The following is an 18,660-nucleotide window of genomic DNA, read 5'->3' as shown; positions in this document are numbered from 1 at the left end:
CTCTGTGATGCAGCTCCACCGTGGGACCCATATCCTTGTCATACTTGCCAGTTAAGGTTATAAATTGAGCTCAGTGGTCTCCAAGGTTGATCTGTGATTCACATTTTTTGTGAGCTACAATGCAACGGTCTTGCATTCCTGAACACCCTGGAATATCCACGTCACTGACAAAGAATGCAAACCGAAGCAATATCCTACCACGCGCTGTGAGCTTTCATCAGTGACGGATAGGAATCCTATCACTGCTAATTTTTCCATTTACTTACGTACGACTTTTATTTGTTGATTTGCCTCGGGCCTCCAGCAGAAACAGAGCATACCAAAAAGCTACTGTACTGCCTGGTCTTTGTACTTGTACCCATAGCATACTGAGATTCAAGCCCTGTGTTGATGCTGCTTTTACTCTCTTTGATCTCTTTAAAGTATTTGTGGTACCATTTTATTGTTGATATGTATATTTTCTTATACAGAGATTCTGGATTTGACAGAACTGCTTCCCATTTGTGTTTTAGGGTTAGTCTACAGTCACGGTACATGTCAAAGATGGATTCCCAACATTATAGTTAAAGAATTTTAGGAGAATATAGAAAAAAACAGGATCCTGAACTGTATTATTTTATTTGGCAGATGTTGCACAGTTTGTGGTTATCAGTGTGAAGTTGTGGTAGGTGGCAGGTGTATAGATTTTATTCATAGGATTAAAGAGCCATTTCAGCACTACAACAATACTACTGGTTACCACTGTGTCCTGAATGTACATACTGTATGCATTTCAGAAAAATGTTGTTACATTTGAAATTAATAAACATTTATTTGTTTTCTGGTTTGTATTGTTCACAGTGAATCATCGCATACACTGAACTGTGGCAAGATCCATATTAATCTCATCTCCACATGACGTACTGTAATACATCCTCTCATTGTCACGCCGCCATAATCATCTCACTTGTCCTTATGAAGCTATGAGCTTCGGTGATACCACTCATGAACAGAACATTGCAGAACGTTCCCAAATCCAAAGTCCACTCTGGGCTTCCATACAGTAAGGCTCATGCTGAGGATCTCACACCAGTGGCCTCTTTGCATTAATACTCCAAAATGACTACATTCCTGCTTTATTGCTCTTTAGAGATTCAATCATTCATTTTTTCTTACGTAGTCAGTGGTGGGAAGAAAGCCCTTTGAGTCAACTGCAACACATCCCATAAATATTGTACTGTAGGATGGTGGGGTGTATCCCTAGTTGCCGTGGTTACTCGGACGAGGCTCCGCTGCTAATGTGGATGACGGTCTTCCCGCGGGCATGACCTTTCTCCAGCTTCTGGAAGGCCTGGGGCACCTGGGAGAACCGGAACTCTTCCTCCACCACCGCCCGAATCTAGGGGAACCAGGACAGGAAGTTGTCAGACACTGGAACAAGAAGTGATGTCAGACACGGGTGCATTCAGTGAGTTGAAAATGTACAGGCACCTGTACGTGTTTATGTTGACACAAAGTCTTGAATTGTGCAATGTGTACACACAGACATCAGTAGCTGACAGCAGGTTTGCTAACAGGTATCAAATGAGGCTTAAAGTGAAAAAGAACAGATGATGTACTCTGGATTCCTAGACAGGAAACTAAACACCCAGCCCTCACAGTTCTTACCCCCCCACACACACACCTCATTTTGACACACTCATACATCATTTAAACTGTTACACACTCATACATCATTTGGACTGTTACACACACACACACACTCATACCTCATTTACACTGTTACATTTCTTTCTTTTATCTGAATATTGCTACTGTAAATATACTCTAGCAAACACCATCTCGGTAAGACCCTGGTATTTGTCAATAACACAGACAAGTGTATTTCCCAGATCTCTCTTCTTCCTCCGCTCTCTCTGCGCCCGACTGTTCTCTCAGAACCTCCCGATTGTGGCGCGTCGCTGTCTGAACGGAACAGAGCGCAGGAGCCAATGATGTCATGGCGGCGGGCTTCTGTAATACCCGCTGGCAGCGACAGCTATCCGCTCCCGTCCCAGGCCAGGGAGCCGACCCGGGGGCCCGGGACAAAAGGTCTGGATTAGAGGGCCTAGGAGCAGGGATTACGCTGGCATTCCAGCCGCCTGGCTACTCAGCACGGTCCGAGACGGCCGGTCATCATCTGACAGATTGCCACCGACTGACTGGCCGTACCAATGCTTGGCGGGGGGGGGCGTGTATGTTTTTGTAAATTTAAATAATGTTCCTATGGTCACATAGACTAAATAGATATGATGTAAATTATACAAATCAGTGCTAAGCACAATAACCAAATGTATTGGTTTGCCGGTAAGGGTTACAGTGGTTTGTCCATCAGTGCCTCTTTCCAAGCAGCCAACAGACTGAATGGATCTACAGTGCTTATCGGGTATATAAACAGAAAAATAAGGTTTGAACTTCGAACAACATCCGAGCATGTCTGCTTTGTTTCTTCTGGTAGGATTGTACTGGTTGTATTGAGCAAGACGAGCTTGACCATGATGATCTTGACAACCGGCCGATGTATGAAGTTGACATTCGGCAGGTGTAGTCATTTCTCAGCACTCTACCTGTGAAGTTGTTGTGTTTGAAGTTGTGTTTTTTTGGGTCAAAACAGCCATGTGTATTCAAAAGGATCCTGTTTAAAGACACCCTCACACATACATGATCTAGGCTAGACGCATCTCTGAACGATATCTGATCACTTCCAGCAGTGATCGAGACTAAGGGGCGAGTCCTTGCCCAGGGGGAGGTGTGACACACTTCACTGTGTGTGTGTGTGTGTGTGTGTGTGTGTGTGTGTGTGTGTGTGTGTTTGCAGTCACTAATACTAGTGGGTCACTGGGGTGGGGCACCCACTTTTTTAATAACAAGATATCCTTTGATAGACCAGTGTTTTTTAAAGATGTGATTACAGTGAATACTGTTGTGAAAAGGTGCCATTATTGCTGCTTCTGATGCTGTTGTGGGAAGGGTGGATTACGCCTGCAACATTTGTAACATTTCATCAGGGATGTAATGTTTTCGAGCTGCAGATAATTAACGTATCAGAAACAATATTGCCGTAATTAACATCTATACTTATAAGTATACTTACTTGTATCTTGCACAAGCTAGGCATGTTTGGACAGTATAGGCATTTAGGCAGTCTATTGTTTATTTTTTGTTACACTAGTTTATTGATTTCTTGTATATTTTGCATACTGTAAATTTGTACTTACATTTGTATCGTTTTGATTGTGCTTCTTGTATACTGCTGCTGTACTGTAACACAGCAATTTCCCACTGGGGATCAATAAAGTACTACCTACCTACCTATACTGCATCTATAATCTACAGTGTAGCTCTAATAGTATATAAGCCTAATAATGGATGCATTCTAAACTATTAAAGCTGAGCTTGATTGGCTTGCCTGACTCAACACAGCCAATCAAATAGTTCTAGAAGTACAAACCCCACTAATGTGACACGTTTCAGGCTGACGTAAGTGAGCATTATTTGTACATTTTCAACTATTTATTATATTTTTCCACAGGTCTTATCACAACTACAGTATATCAGTAATCTGTGTTAACTGACAGGGAAAGAAGTTGACCAAAAAGGCTGACAGGATATAGTGCTACACGCCAGGGATCAAACAACACATTACCATCAGTCAGGTCTGCTTCCGTAAATAGTGGAGGTCGTCACTTGTATCAGATCAAATAACCATGAACCGTCAATATTTGATGATCTCCATGCTGGTGACTCGTCGCAGGTGAACATGCTTATGCATTCTTTGATATTTCTCACAAGGGCTAATAAAGCACAACTTCTTTCACTTACTGTATCTATGTAGTTGTTTAATATGATGTGTACTGGGCCCTATTGTGCTGCTACAAAACAATAACCGCTTTAAGTGAATCAAGAAATATGTTTTAGGAGATCTGAGATCAATACAGCTAATAATTCCACAGTATTTTGAGTATTGATTAATGAGCCAGTACGGCCGGCTAGGGATCAAAGTCTCTATGAGCAAGACACTGAACCCCAAAACATCTCACGGTGGCACAGTACTTAGCATTGTTGCCTCACAGCAAGAAGAACAAGAGCACTTGGATTGGTCCCTGGGTTCAGCCCATGAACGCTGCCCACTGTCTGCTCTCGGCTGCCCTTGGGGGAGGGACTAGGGGATGGGTTGAGAGCAGGAGAAGAATTTCATTGGTGGATGCTCCAGTCATTCATTGTGTGACTCGGCATTGCCACCTCCCTACCCCATGTGATGTGTGCTTCACACATGACAAATAAAGATGTTTGTTTGTTGTTTGTAAATGGAAACAGTTGGTGTAGCCTAGTAGGTCAACATTTATAGTAAGCCAGCAGCACAATCAACAATGGGGCCCTAATCATTCTTTTAAGATGCATTTTAATATCTGACTACTGTAACCATGCACCTCATTGGCCGTATGGAGACATGGGAACAATAGGATGCATAAATGTTCTAGTGGGAGTTTCTCAATCTTTATATTAAATAGCAGTGTCGATGAAAAGACCACTGAAGATCTGAATAGATCTCTGACAGACTACTGTATGTGTATCTCTGCATTTAGTCTTTTTACACTTGAGTTTGATTCCAGTATAACGGACCTTACTAAGTTATTTGTGTTATGAGCACAAGCACAAGCTTCAAAGCCAGAATAGCTGAGGGGAAGATGAATGGTTAATCAACAAATTGGATTTCTCTAAAATTTGAGTCCTTTAATTTGCAAAAGCAAAGGACAGTAACATATTATGGGGCATAACATAGGCTACACATACAGTTGGGTGATGTTTTTTGAATGATTTTTCAAGGTGCCCACCCACATCCATTGTATGACCAAAACGGTGGTAGAGCAATTATCAGACTTTCTCAAAAGTGCTAGTTTTGTCAACTTTTTGATCTGAACCATTGTATATGATCATAAGTAACCATAAAACATGGCTAAACATGCATTTTCCCTTTACTACTCCTTTAAGATACAAAATGACTCAGTGAAGCTTCAACATATCATCCACACTGAACGATACCTTTCCTGCATCCACCATCTCGCTGATTTCATCCAAGACGGGTCCGTTAGGTGCGAAAAACCCCCAGCGATAGTGCACCCCCTTGGTTAAGTGCTGGAAGGAGTAGAAAAGGGGTGAAGGTTAGATTATGTTGTAAATCGTACAGTATGAATACGAGTTGAATATTTACAGCTTACACACACAGATATGTTCTGAGGTGTGCATCATACAGTATGTAAGAGATAATACATGACGAGGTGTGCTGTTATCGATAAATAATGCACGATGTAGGGACTAATTACCTCACGAGGCGAAGCCAACTATCAATAACTTTACCCACAATGCACCTAACCACTTCACTAACCTTAACCTATGAGAATCATTACATGTACAGATAGAACAAGGAACAGACAAACAAGGAAGCTCCTCAAGTCTGTAGATTTGGAAAATAGAAGGGCCCCTGAGTAGAACCTACTATATTTTTACTGAGACACAAAGTATCATTTTTTGTGTGTACAAAGCAATATGTAGTGGCAATGGGAAAAATGAACTGTGGCTAACACCCCCAGTGGTGGGCTCTGGTACAGCTTGTGTAATGAGCCCATTTTAATAGATCCCCCTCCAACCAATTAGGTGGAGATAAAATGCTGGGTCAATTGAGAGGAAGGTTTTCACTAGGTTCACACTACCAAACACCAAAAGGTGCAAAACATAGATGATTATAATTTACGTATGATAGGTACAGTATTCCGTGCCTTTAAACATGCAGTTTAATTCTAAATAGGTGCTCGGAAAAAATATCACATTACAAAAGCATACATATCTGTCCTTGATCACCAGCTATGCCATTATGACATGTACCCCTCCCACGGTGTGATGGCAGATTAGTCTATCTTCCCTCGGTGACACAAATATGACACTCCATTCATGCCCCTACAGTCATATAGACTTCCTTTGTAATCAGGCTACTGAGGAAAGTGAGACGGTGGTGGGCTTGGATTGTGGGTCATGTGTCGGGGGGGGGAGGTGGGTGGGGGGTGGGCAAGAGGAGTTACAGAACATGGAGCCGCTGGGGAGATTTGGAAAATGGGGGCGTTTTATCTGGTTAACCGGTTGTTGGTGCTCTAGCTTTCTCAGAATGTTTCCAAGAATGTGAGACTACCGTTTGTGTACTGTGTGTTTCTGCACGTATGTGGTGGTGGTGTGCGTTTGTGTAAAGAGAGGTCGGCAAAGAACAAATTTGGGTGTGTAGTTTCCTGTGGAGACAAACCACAATGTGCATCCGTCATCTACTTTTTCCAGTCAGCTTTTACATTCAGACATGTTCAGGTCACATACTGTACAACGTTGTGGCATCAAACACGGGAGCCGGCTTTGATGATCGTTACTATCAACTGTATAGCAGCTGCCCATATGTTTATCACAATGCATTCTCTGAAGAGCCACTGAAGTTCCACAATGAGTGTCACTCAGAAACTCCACAGATGGCTCAAGCCTAATCCCAGACGCAAGACCTACACTAAACTGCATAATATTATCAAACATAGCACACACATTACAGTATGTAATAGTGCTACAGGTGCCATTTAGGCACAAACAAAAACCTAATTTCTAATGGAATAAGTGCCGTTCCGGGCCCCTGGAGGCGATGCGCACTGTAACATGCTCCCTCCCAGGGGATGTAACCCATATCTTCTCTACCCAAACTACCTTACTACTTTGACATAGGGTCAGCGCTCCCTGCAACAATGGAGTGGGCTTTGTTTTACTGAGGCCCCGGGGTTATGTTTTCCACCAATGGCAGGATGTAGGCCATGTTCACTACTGAAGAGCTAACACAGAAACTTCCACCCCGGTCTCAGCCTAGGTGTGTACCACCTCCACCTTCCACCTCAGCCTAGGCGTTTACCACCTCCACCTTCCACCTCAGCCTAGGCGTTTACCACCTCTACCTTCTACCTCAGCCTAGGCGTTTACCACCTCCACCTTCCACCTCAGCCTAGGCGTTTACCACCTCCACCTTCCACCTCAGCCTAGGCGTTTACCACCTCTACCTTCTACCTCAGCCTAGGCGTTTACCACCTCCACCTTCCACCTCAGCCTAGGTGTTCAGAGGAGGGGGGGGGGCAGGAGATCACGGCGAAGGGGAGAGGTGGAGCCACTGGGACATGGCGTGTTGAGATATCCGGTTGCACCTCTGGACATCGGAGACCGTGGAGGGAGGGGAAGGAGGGGAGGGAGGGAGGAAAGAAGGAAGGCATATAGAAAGAGGCAGCGTGAGAGATGGAGACAGAGAGAGAGAGAGTGAACATTCGAGGCGGACGGATGGGGAAAGATAGGCAGGGGAAAGATTGAGAGGGCCAACTAGCTTTTTAAGGACGACAAAGACAGAGGGGAGGCAGCGAGGGAACGAAACTGGTGACTAACGCCTCATTTAAATTTCATCCCTCCTTTAATTGAACAGGGAAATCCCATATTAAAATGAGAGCATAAGCAAGGGGGAGAAGTAGATGTCAGATGCTCATGAAGAGATACAGGTGAGATGAGATGCTGTGTTCATTGACTGTTGGTTACAGTTATACGTTAACGGCAAACACCCCACAATTTCTCCTTCTATCGGCACTCTATCAATGCATCTCACTCTCTCACTTTCAGACAGAGGGCAAAAAAACCGTTTCACCTTCAGTGGGGGACGAGACCCGGCCGTTCTTTCTGGGGTTTCCTAAACAACCACCCTCCTTCCCCAAATCCTCACTTCCTTCCTCCTTTTTAGTTTCTGGTGCCTATACAGAATGTAGGTCACATGTAACTTCAAGCCAACATTTATCATGTACAGTAGGCTAGAATGATGTCTTTAATACAGTAGTAGACATGTTGTCCACCACCAATGATGTACGGCCCCTTTGTATCAATGAAGCAGTGGAAGCAAGTGTACATATTTAGAAGTCATTTGCAAGTTTTTTTCTAATGGTAATTTACTATTAGGACAAACTTGCATACATTGATGCACTTCAACAGGAGCATAAACAAGCTGTACAATATAATTAATGGCTCACTAGGTAACGTTAGCTAAGTTGACTTGCTTGCCAGCTACTACTGTAGGGCTCCTTGTTTGTCACTATGGACGAACATACGTACTGTACAGTAGCAGTTAGTTATGTTTGGGTTGGCTACTTGCTGGAAGCAGTAATAATCATAATTTTCTTTTAATTTTAGAAATCCAGAAAACTGCACAAATGACTCTCCTCAATTGTCCGGCAAAGAGGCAATGGGCACCAGTCAGTATTTGCAGTGTTATGCTGCATATGTAAAATGTCTGACCGTTTGCACCTAAAACAAAGGGTTCAGTGTACTGTACTATGACACATATGTAGCTTCTGAGCATTAGGTTTCATTCATCCATGCTTCTCAAAGATGCTTGTTTCGTCTCGAGTGTGTCCTTCAGCACCGAGTACTCGAAACATGAACACGGAAGTTGGAAGCACTGCTGTGTGTAGCTCCTGAGCATTGGGTTTCGTTCACCCGTGCTTCACAGAAATGTTCGTTCTGTCTTGAGTGCTGAACTCAGAAAACGAACGTGGAAGTTGGAGCCACCGCTGTGTGCCTAACGATCTCTCCCAAGACTCCCGACCTGAGGGCGTGACTAACTTTGTTGGGCTCTGGTGTATCTCATAGGACGGCCAGACGAACGGATGAACAAAATTTTAATAGCTACCGTCCCCCCCCGATGTCATCGGATTTGGGGACAATCATGAAGGCCTCAAGGGTTTGATAGTGCTAGAGGTCTGTTGGATAGTGCTAGAGGTCTTTCAGTTATTTTGCAATGTTCCTATGGAACAATCTTCAGAAGTGTCACATACACACACACACACACACACACACACACACACACACACACACACACTAGTGCCATTAGGGCAATTCAAAGGACTTTACGGTCACAAAGGATGCCAGTTGGGATGGGCTAACGGAATATAAGATTGGCGGGGGGCTTGCTTGTTTAGCATTTCAAGCTTCTTTGGAGGGCGCATTGCAAATGCAACATATTATTATTAGGCATGTGACAACATATCGTAACGGGATACATCGCAATGGGAAAGCGTTACGATATGCACCGCCAAGCCGATGAAATGGTTTGCGATTTGAGGCTACCTCTCTCAGTTCCTGTGTGCTGCCAAGTGCCAAGTTTGTCAGTAACTATCCCACTGGCCCACCAAATTGAGGGGGCTCTCTAAGCAGCCAATCAGTTAACGTGTAGGCCTATCGAGCAGATCTCGCGGCAGGTTTAACCATCCCCACCCGAGCTGCTGCCACGGTTACCTTCAGGGCCTTGGTTGCCACGGTGAAGCCTGTCTGCACCATTCCGTCTGCGATGCCCAGCAGGTCGGTGTTCTGTAGGAAAGGCGTTACCAAGGTGACGTACTTGGCGCCGCACCAGGGCTTGAGCAGAGCCAGCGCCCAGCGCTCCGTGTCCCCTCCGATGTTATCTAGTATCAGATCAAACCTGGGAGAGGGGGAGGGGGGTACAGCGGAGAGGAAGAGGGGAGGAAGGGAGAGAGAGAGAAAGAGAGTGAGAGGGATGAAGGGAGAGAGGTAGGGAGGGGGAGAGAGAGAGAGAGAGAAAGAGAATCGCAGAGATGGGAAGGGGGTAAATAATGTGTGAGTTTTCAACTTGGAGAAAAATATTTTCCCACACTCTCTAATGAGATTTTGCTCTGGCTTAGAATAAGAAAAAATTACAGAGCTCTGACCCATGGAATGCACCTTCCTGTCAAGGAACATCGTATTATCTGTGTAAGTAGTAGTAAGTAAGTAAGTTTTATTTATATAGCGTGTTTATAGTGTGTGTGTGTGTGTGTGTGTGTGTGTGTGTGTGTGTGTGTGTGTGTGTATTCGCCACCCTGCTCACTTTTCCAACGCCCTCAACGGCACCTCCACAGGACCAGCTGTGTAGTCCACCATGTGATCAGCCCCCAGTGCCCTCACCAGCCGCTCGGCATTCTGGGAGCAGGTCACTGTCACATGGGCTCCCCAGGACTTCACCAACTGCGGATATCAGAATTTAGTAGTTTTTATTTCTCTTTCTCACTCTCTCTCTCTCTCTCTCTCTCTCTCACACACACACACACACACAAACTAGTTGTATATGGTACAACAATATATACAACACCAGCTCCATCGACAAGATGGTACAAAAATATCAAATGACATTTAATGTTGTGTAATGTGAGCTGCATGTGCTGATTTAGGTTGCCACGTTGGGTGTATATTACAGGCCTAACATTTAGATTTACATTTAGTGTTATATAACACTATACCTTTATAAAACACCATTTACCACACTGTAATTGTCTTTGTTGTCTGGTGAGGTATGGGGGTATATTTACTGTAGGTATTATGATGTTAATAAAGTGAATGAGGCTGAGTATGAATGGGAAGGTAGAATGTAGTTGATGACAACTTGTCCCTTGTTTCAGTGCATTGAAATTGACTTTCACTCTACTGTATGCTTCTGTGTTTGTGTGTGTGTGTGCTTTACTGCCTTTTTAGTCGTTATTGATCAATAATCACCTGTATGGCAAACGTCCCGACCCCACCTGATCCTCCGAGGATGAGAATGCTGTATAAGGACAGAGAGAAGGTCTCATAACCATGCCTACATGTATGATCATATGGATCATGGTTTATAGCTATGCCACTGTCTGGCCTAATTGTGTGTGTGTGTGTGAGTCTGTATCTTAAGCCCGCAGACAAAGGTGAACAGGACAACCTACCGCTTCTTAGCACAGTTGTCCTTGTTGAGTCCTCCTGTGTTAACAATGGCTGACCAGGCCGTGGCCGCCACGTAGGGCACAGCCGCCGCCTCCGTGTGGCTCAACGACTTTGGTTTACGGCCCACCTGCCGTGGACACAAAATGGCCGCCGATTACAACAGCACCCCCTCGCCGGACCTGTCGCTGTGTGAAACTGTCAGTCATCAGCTCATGAAAGGGGTTAAAAACCTGCGGAGTGCGCCAACTCAAAACTGAGCAGCGTGTCTACAGGTCCTAACTGCTGCCAATGTGGCTTCTCATCACACAGAAAGCTGCTTTAATGAGAGGGTTATCCAATCAAATCTAAACAAATCAAACTTTATTTGTATAGCGCATTTCATACACAGAGGCAACACAATGCGCTTGTAATAAATAAGCCTGCTTCTCTAATCATCAGCATGGAATAGTTACTTGCAACTTCCTGTCTCAAAGTTAAAAACCCCTAGAGACCACATAGCACTGGCAACAAAATGTAAATGTATGATGCCATGTACTAATACCAGTTCATATTCGTACAAATACTATAAATATTTGAACATTGACACAATTTTCATAATTTTGGCTCTGTATATCACCACAACGGATTTGGAATGAAACATTCAATATGTCCATTAAGTGCATACTTTCAGCTTTAATTTGAGAGTTTACATCCAAATCTGGTGAAAGGAGGTAGGAATTACAAAAAATGTATATGTGGTACCCTCCTTTTTAAGAGACCAAAGGTAATTGGGTAAACTAACAATCATAAATCAAATGGTCCTTTTTAATATTTGGTTGGAAATCATTTTGCTGTCAATGACAGTCTGAAGTCTGGAGCCCATAGACATCACTAGATGCTGGGTTTGGTCCCTGGTGACACTCTACCAGGCCTCTACAGCAACTGCCTTCAGTTACTGCTTGTTCTTTTTGCAGTTTCCCTTCAGTTTTGTCTTCAGCAAGTGAAATGCACACTCAATTGGATTCAGGTCAGGTGATTGACTTGGCCACTACACAACATTCCACTTCTTTGCTTTGAAATACTCTGGTTGCTTTCGCAGTATGCTTCAGGTCATTGTCCATCTGCACTGTGAAGCGCCATCCAATGAGTTCTGAAGCATTTGGCTGAGTATGAGCAGATAATATTGCCTGAGACACTTCAGAATTCATCCTGCTGCTTTTGTCAGCATTCACATCATCAATAAATGCAAAAGAACCAGTTCCATTGGCAGCTATAAATGCCCACCCATGCAACATACAGTAGCACCTCTCTGAAGAAACACAAGAAATAAACAAAATCATTCCAAATGGAAGTTAAAGACTTTCTAGATGCAGCACTAGATAAAGTCCTTATCACTAAAAAGAACTTAGATTTCCTACCAAAAAAATCACCAATGATTCCTGTACTGTATACATTACCAAACATTCATAGATCTATGGAATGGAAGACATGTTTTGCTGGTACAGTATAAATTCCCTTGTGGCAGCACTCTCAGTATTTGTTGATCACCCTATCAAGCCCTTTGTTTGCCCACGCTAATGATATCCTGGAGTCTCTGAGAGTACATCACAAGACGTCTTTATTGTAATATTCTAATGATATCCTGGAGTCTCTGAGAGTACATCACAAGACATCTTTATCTTAATATTCTAATGATATCCTGGAGTCTCTGAGAGTACATCACAAGACGTCTTTATTGTAATATTCTAATGATATCCTGGAGTCTCTGAGAGTACATCACAAGACATCTTTATTGTAATATTCTAATGATATCCTGGAGTCTCTGAGAGTACATCACAAGACGTCTTTATCTTAATATTCTAATGATATCCTGGAGTCTCTGAGAGTACATCACAAGACATCTTTATTGTAATATTCTAATGATATCCTGGAGTCTCTGAGAGTACATCACAAGACATCTTTATTGTAATATTCTAATGATATCCTGGAGTCTCTGAGAGTACATCACAAGAAGTCTTTATTGTAATATTCTCCTCCAAGGAGGGCTAGAAGCCCTAAACCTCTTTTTAAATGGCAGAGCAGAAACAGACACAGTTCAATGCATTTCTAATCGAGGCAGCTGAAATTGTACTAACAAAGAATTATTTTAGTGTTGATAAGGATTTTTATTTACAAATTAAAGGAACAGCAATGGGCACAACTATGGCTCTGAATTATGCAAACCTTTTTGTAGGATTATTTGAGATGAGGCATGTTTTAGATAACATAGAGAACTCTTACCTACCATACAGTATATTAATGCTGTCCTATTATGCTAATTTTCAACTTGATCACTGGGTGTTTCCTGTGTCATCTTGTACACTAAGTTTGTACAGTAAGCTTTGTCTTATGTTCTCCACTTGTTGAGTGTGTACCTTGGTTTTATTGTTTAGTCTATGGTGTAGTTTTTTACCCCTCGTGGTGCCTTTAACATTTTGTGGAAACTATTTAGACTTGCCTGTGGTGTAACTTTGTGAGTTTGTGCCCAGGGTGATGCAGACTGATTCTTGAAGATTACAGGAGTGTAACGAGCTGACATTCTGTCTGATATCAGGCTACCCCACACCACGTCCCCACAACAATATACATTATTTAGTAGCATGGCCGTCGCTATGAGCGGGCCTGAGGGTAACTGGCCCACCCCGAAAGTGCCAGTGCCTCCCCACTGGCGCCCATAGTTTAATGAATGAGTTAATTAATAACATGATTTTTTTTTTATTAATCATAGTATTTTCTGTTAAATTAAAAATACTAACTTTCGATTCCTTAGAAATGAAGACATTATGAAACAATGGTATGGTTTTTTTCTGTTTGACGGCTGCTGTACTGAAAAAGGAAGTTACGCAAACGTAGTGGTTACCGAAGTGGGATTTCAGTTGGGAGTCAAGCTGAGCGTTACACTCCAGGCCATACTGGAGCCATACTGACTGTTATCACACCTTGTTATCACACCTTATGTCTGTGGAGACATCTTAGAGGAAATCTACCGCAACGTGTGAAAACTCCTTTTCAACACTAGAAAAATTCTCCGGGCATCGGCATATGTTGCACAGTTCAACATACTATCAGTCAGAGGGAGAACGAGAGAGCTCAGTATACATGTCAGTGCTGCACAAATATAAAAGCATATCATATTAAAAAAAATAGTTAATAATAATTGTGCCCCTTCATGCAGTTCATATGCCCCCCTATGAGCCCTAGAGACGGGTCTGTTTAGTAGGCCTATATAAGAACATGACAGTCATTAGGGGCCAGGCAACGTCAGCTGCCAGTCCCTCTTGTATTTCCCAATGTTCTGAATCTTTAGAGGCCGGTTAGCCTCATCTGCTGGTCCCTCTTGTATTTCCCAATGTTCTGAATCTTTAGAGGCCGGTTAGCCTCATCTGCTGGTCCCTCTTGTATTTCCCAATGTTCTGAATCTTTAGAGGCCGGTCAGCCTCATCTGCTGGTCCCTCTTGTATTTCCCAATGTTCTGAATCTTTAGAGGCCGGTCAGCCTAATCTGCTGGTCCCTCTTGTATTTCCCAATGTTCTGAATCTTTAGAGGCCGGTCAGCCTCATCTGCTGGTCCCTCTTGTATTTCCCAATGTTCTGAATCTTTAGAGGCCGGTTAGCCTCATCTGCTGGTCCCTCTTGTATTTCCCAATGTTCTGAATCTTTAGAGGCCGGTTAGCCTCATCTGCTGGTCCCTCTTGTATTTCCCAATGTTCTGAATCTTTAGAGGCCGGTTAGCCTCATCTGCTGGTCCCTCTTGTATTTCCCAATGTTCTGAATCTTTAGAGGCCGGTTAGCCTCATCTGCTGGTCCCTCTTGTATTTCCCAATGTTCTGAATCTTTAGAGGCCGGTTAGCCTCATCTGCTGGTCCCTCTTGTATTTCCCAATGTTCTGAATCTTCTTCTTCTTCCTAGGAAGTCTGACTTTATGACAATATTATTTGGGGTGGCATGAAATGTGCTCAGCTCATTGTCTGAACCATTGTCTTGAGAAACGTCTAAGCCGAAACATCGTCAATAAAAGCAGAGAGCAAAATGAGTGCGGGAGTGAACATGTTTTTTCTATGAACTATACATGCCCACGTCATAACACTTCCCCCATCATGCTTCACTGATGAGGTGGTATGCTTTGGAACATGAGCAGTTCCTTCCCTTCTCCATACTCTGCTCTTCCCATCATTCTGGTACAAGTTGATCTTTGTCTCATCTGTCCATAGGATGTTGTTCCAGAACTGTACAGGCTTTTTTAGATGTGTTTTGCCAACTTCCTGTGGGTTAGGGTTAGGGTTAGGGTTCCTGTTTTTGAGGCTCACTAATGGTTTATATCTTGTAGTGAACCCTCTGTAATTACTCTGGTGAAGTCTTCTCTTGATTGTTGACTTTAACACAGATACTCCTTCCTCCTGGGGAGTGTTCTTGATCTGTCTTCCTCCTGGGGAGTGTTCTTGATCTGGCCCACTGTTGTGAACGGGTCTTTCTTCCTCAAGGAAATAATTATTCTGTCATCCACCACAGTTGTTTTGATTTTCCGGCCTAATGATGGCTTGCCTCACTGATATTGACAGCTCTTTGCATTTCATATTGAGAGTTGACAGCAACAGATCCCAAATGCAAGTACCAAACTTGAAATTAACTCTAGACCTTTCATCTGCTCCTTGTAAATGAAATAACGAGATAATACACACCATGGCCACGGAAAAGCTGAGCAGCCAATTGTCCAATTACTTTTGGTTCCTTAAAAAGGGAAGACCACGTATAAAATTGGTTGCAATTCCTACACCGTTCATCTGATTTGGATGTAAATCCCCTCAAATGAAAGCTGAAAGTCTGCACTTAAGGCACATCTTGATTGTTTCATTTCAAATCCATTGTGGTGATGTACAGAGCCAAAATGATGAAAACTGTGTCAATGTCCAAATATTTATGGACTTAACTGTATGGTACTCTATTTATTTATTTTTTCGTTAACAAGAAAGCCACAGAAAGAGGAAGAGCAATTTGAGACTAAAACAAAATACTGTTATTTATTACACAGCGCTTTGAAATACTCAGTTCTGATTGGGCAATCAATACTGTACATTCTACAGTACGGTCAAATATTTCTCAATAACTGAACAACGTTAGGGGCAAGAGAGCAATATTGTCCGCTGCTAAGGGCAACACACTGTTCGACTGTTGTTATCTAACGTTAAGTTTGCTGAAGAAAGACAAAGTGTAATGTTTCTGCTGGTGCCATTTCAGTGCCATTGGCCTCAAATAGCTGTAGTTGAATGGTGTCGGATCAAGTAGCAGGAATATAAGATATAATTTCACCTCTGGCCGATGGTGAATGGTGCCATGTTGCTACGGAGCAAAGCAGCAGTGTTGCTAGGGACGATTTTTCATAGCTGAAGCCAACAGTTGCTTCATTTTTTTTTCACTGAAGCTAAAAAATAAACATCATAATCCTAACCCTAATCAATATTTTCTCTCTATTAATGTTGTTGGTCAATAGCCGTGTAATAAGCAGGATAATGTACGGCCAGCTGGTCATTATAAAAAAAAAAGAGCCCTTCAGTGCGTTATGAAACCGAATGCACTGTCATTGCTCTTGTTTTTCGATAGCGACCGATTGGCTTGCGTAGGACAAAAACACAATACCTCATTGGCACTAAGAACCACAAACTCTGCCAAGCTGCCTTGCTTCCAAGGTGGAACAGCCGCCCACACCTGTAAAAGACAAACAATGGCTTAATAATAACGCCTTTCATGACAGTACTTTTCCATGAATATGGCCCGTAAGGAAGAGCGTGGATTGCACAGGCCTATATTCCAGGGTGACGTCTTTTCAGCCATCATTTCCATGCAAATTATGCTACTGCTATTGAATGACGGGATTGTATTTCGTTGACGATGCATCAGCCAGCTGGCCCTGAGGTGGTGCAGTTATATAAGGTGCGATGCGCTGCTCCACATTTCAGCAACTCTTGGGAGTAAGTAAACAAAGAGCTGACAGAAGAGAGAGAAAACAGACAGTGGCCTACTGTCACATCCCTTTAAATAAATAGGTGATGACACGTCTTCATGGGTGGACCCTAGATTCAGATTCACAACACACACACACACACACACACACACACACACACACACACACACAAACACACAAACACACAAACACACACCGAAGGCAAACACCCTCATACTGTGTGTATATCCAACTTAACTCCTCCTATGCATCCTCCTATGCATCCTCCTATGCAAAACAATACACCTGTGCTCACAAAGAGTCAAAACTGCTCGAACCTCTCCACTCAGAAAAAAAAAAAAAAGCAACCCCTTTGCACGCCGGAGGCTTGTCGTTACCTCATCGCCCTCTTTGAAGTAGGCCACGTCCACGCCGCGTTCCATGATGACCCCAGACACGTCTCTGCCCAGGATGAGTGGGAACTCACTGCCCCTCTGGTTGATGTTCAGAGGGTCTCGCTTCATGGCTAGGGTGGCAGCCCCATAGCCACCTGGAAGGCCACAAACAGGAAGACATGAAAAAGGCTTAGCCTGTGGCCTAAAATCAAATCGACCTACAGTGCAGAGAAAACCACGATCAGACCGTTTACCGTTCAGAAGCACAACGTTGATGATGGAGGATAAAAGTGACCATAGAGAACCAATTCTAGAAGCAACATTTTGCTTCAGAAGATAAATGTGAGCCAAGAGAGTTAAGATGTTGTTATTGCACATACTGTATAAGTGTTGTTTCTGATTCAGACCAATAGGCTGCAATACTCGTTTGCTATTGTATTCATAACTAAGTGGAGGTAGCCAGGAAAAGCAACAGTGCAGTCTCCCACATCCTCCACACTTCCCTTTGTTCATAGTAGAATGTGTAGCAGGATGAATCAACACCATGTAAAGCACAAACTGAGTCATAGTCTACTTTCCCAGCAATGTAATGTGCTGAGCTTAACTTTCTATTCTATGAAAAAGAGAAGTCATTATCTGAATGGTGGTAAACGTCCTTGACATTTAACAGTGTGCATGAGTAACCATAGCCCACACTGTCTGACAGAGAAAAGACTAGGCTGTCACTCTTTGAGAGTAAAAATCTCTGGGAGTTGTTACTGCAATACTGTGGTAATTCTATTAAGATGACATGTCTTTTTCTGTGCAGAAAGGAGATATGCAAAACACAGAAGTTAAATTCCAAGGGGGTTCACAAAATCGTATTTTGGATTATTTATTTTATGAATCGAAGAGACTGTAGCCTACCCCACTTGTAGAAGGCACATAGGCTAGCCCACCATACAAGGGAAGTTAGGGAACATTGGAAATTCGTCTGAAAAACCACATGACCGCATACAGTTGGTGACTCGTGACTCACCTCTCATGCTGACATCAATGGGATTGAGACCTGCAGCATGGACTTTGACTACGACCTCATTTGGATAGTGGATGACAGGGAAACTGGCGTTTTTAGTGAATCGTAGGACATCGTTACCCCCATATCTGTCGATAACCCAAGCAGGCATGATTGACATGCGATTATTAGATGTGTTAAACAGTCTCATCTGCCCACCATTGGAAACTACTGTTGTCACAGGTGCTCGTTTAAAACAAGTATACCACCGACTACACGCCAATCTTCTCGAATGATGCATTCTAAGCTTTCGAAATTGTAGCCTAGTATTAGCTAACCTCGCTTGATTTTACACTTGCACACTGGTAGACTACAATCAATGAATGAATGCGCTCTGGAGAGTAGGCTACGCAAGGTGAGCTGCAATGTCATCTGCGTAAATACTCGTTGTAAAATGGTTCACAGATTTGCAAAGATATCTAGATAACCTTAGCCACTCTAACA

The 18,660-nt window shown here is 43.1% G+C and overlaps 1 protein-coding gene across 1 annotated transcript; it reads right to left on the bottom strand.

Moving 5' to 3' along the window:
* Window positions 1-1,252: 1,252 nt before the first annotated feature.
* On the bottom strand, window positions 1,253-18,358 carry rtn4ip1 (reticulon 4 interacting protein 1; the record flags this gene model as incomplete). The annotated part of the gene is made up of 9 exons (XM_084438866.1): window positions 18,181-18,358; window positions 17,166-17,317; window positions 16,464-16,532; window positions 10,815-10,939; window positions 10,612-10,660; window positions 9,950-10,086; window positions 9,361-9,544; window positions 5,062-5,154; window positions 1,253-1,378 (listed from the first exon to the last, which is right to left on the bottom strand). Exons 1-9 carry the CDS (start codon window positions 18,335-18,337, stop codon window positions 1,253-1,255), a joined length of 1,092 nt encoding a protein of 363 aa, XP_084294992.1. The 5' UTR covers window positions 18,338-18,358.
* Between the last annotated feature and the right edge of the window lie 302 nt (window positions 18,359-18,660).

This window comes from Borostomias antarcticus, assembly GCF_949987555.1.
Source record: "Borostomias antarcticus genome assembly, chromosome: 5".
Lineage (NCBI taxonomy): Eukaryota > Metazoa > Chordata > Actinopteri > Stomiiformes > Stomiidae > Borostomias > Borostomias antarcticus.
The sequence above is the reverse complement of the archived record's forward strand: the minus strand, read 5'-3'. Positions and strand labels throughout refer to the sequence as shown.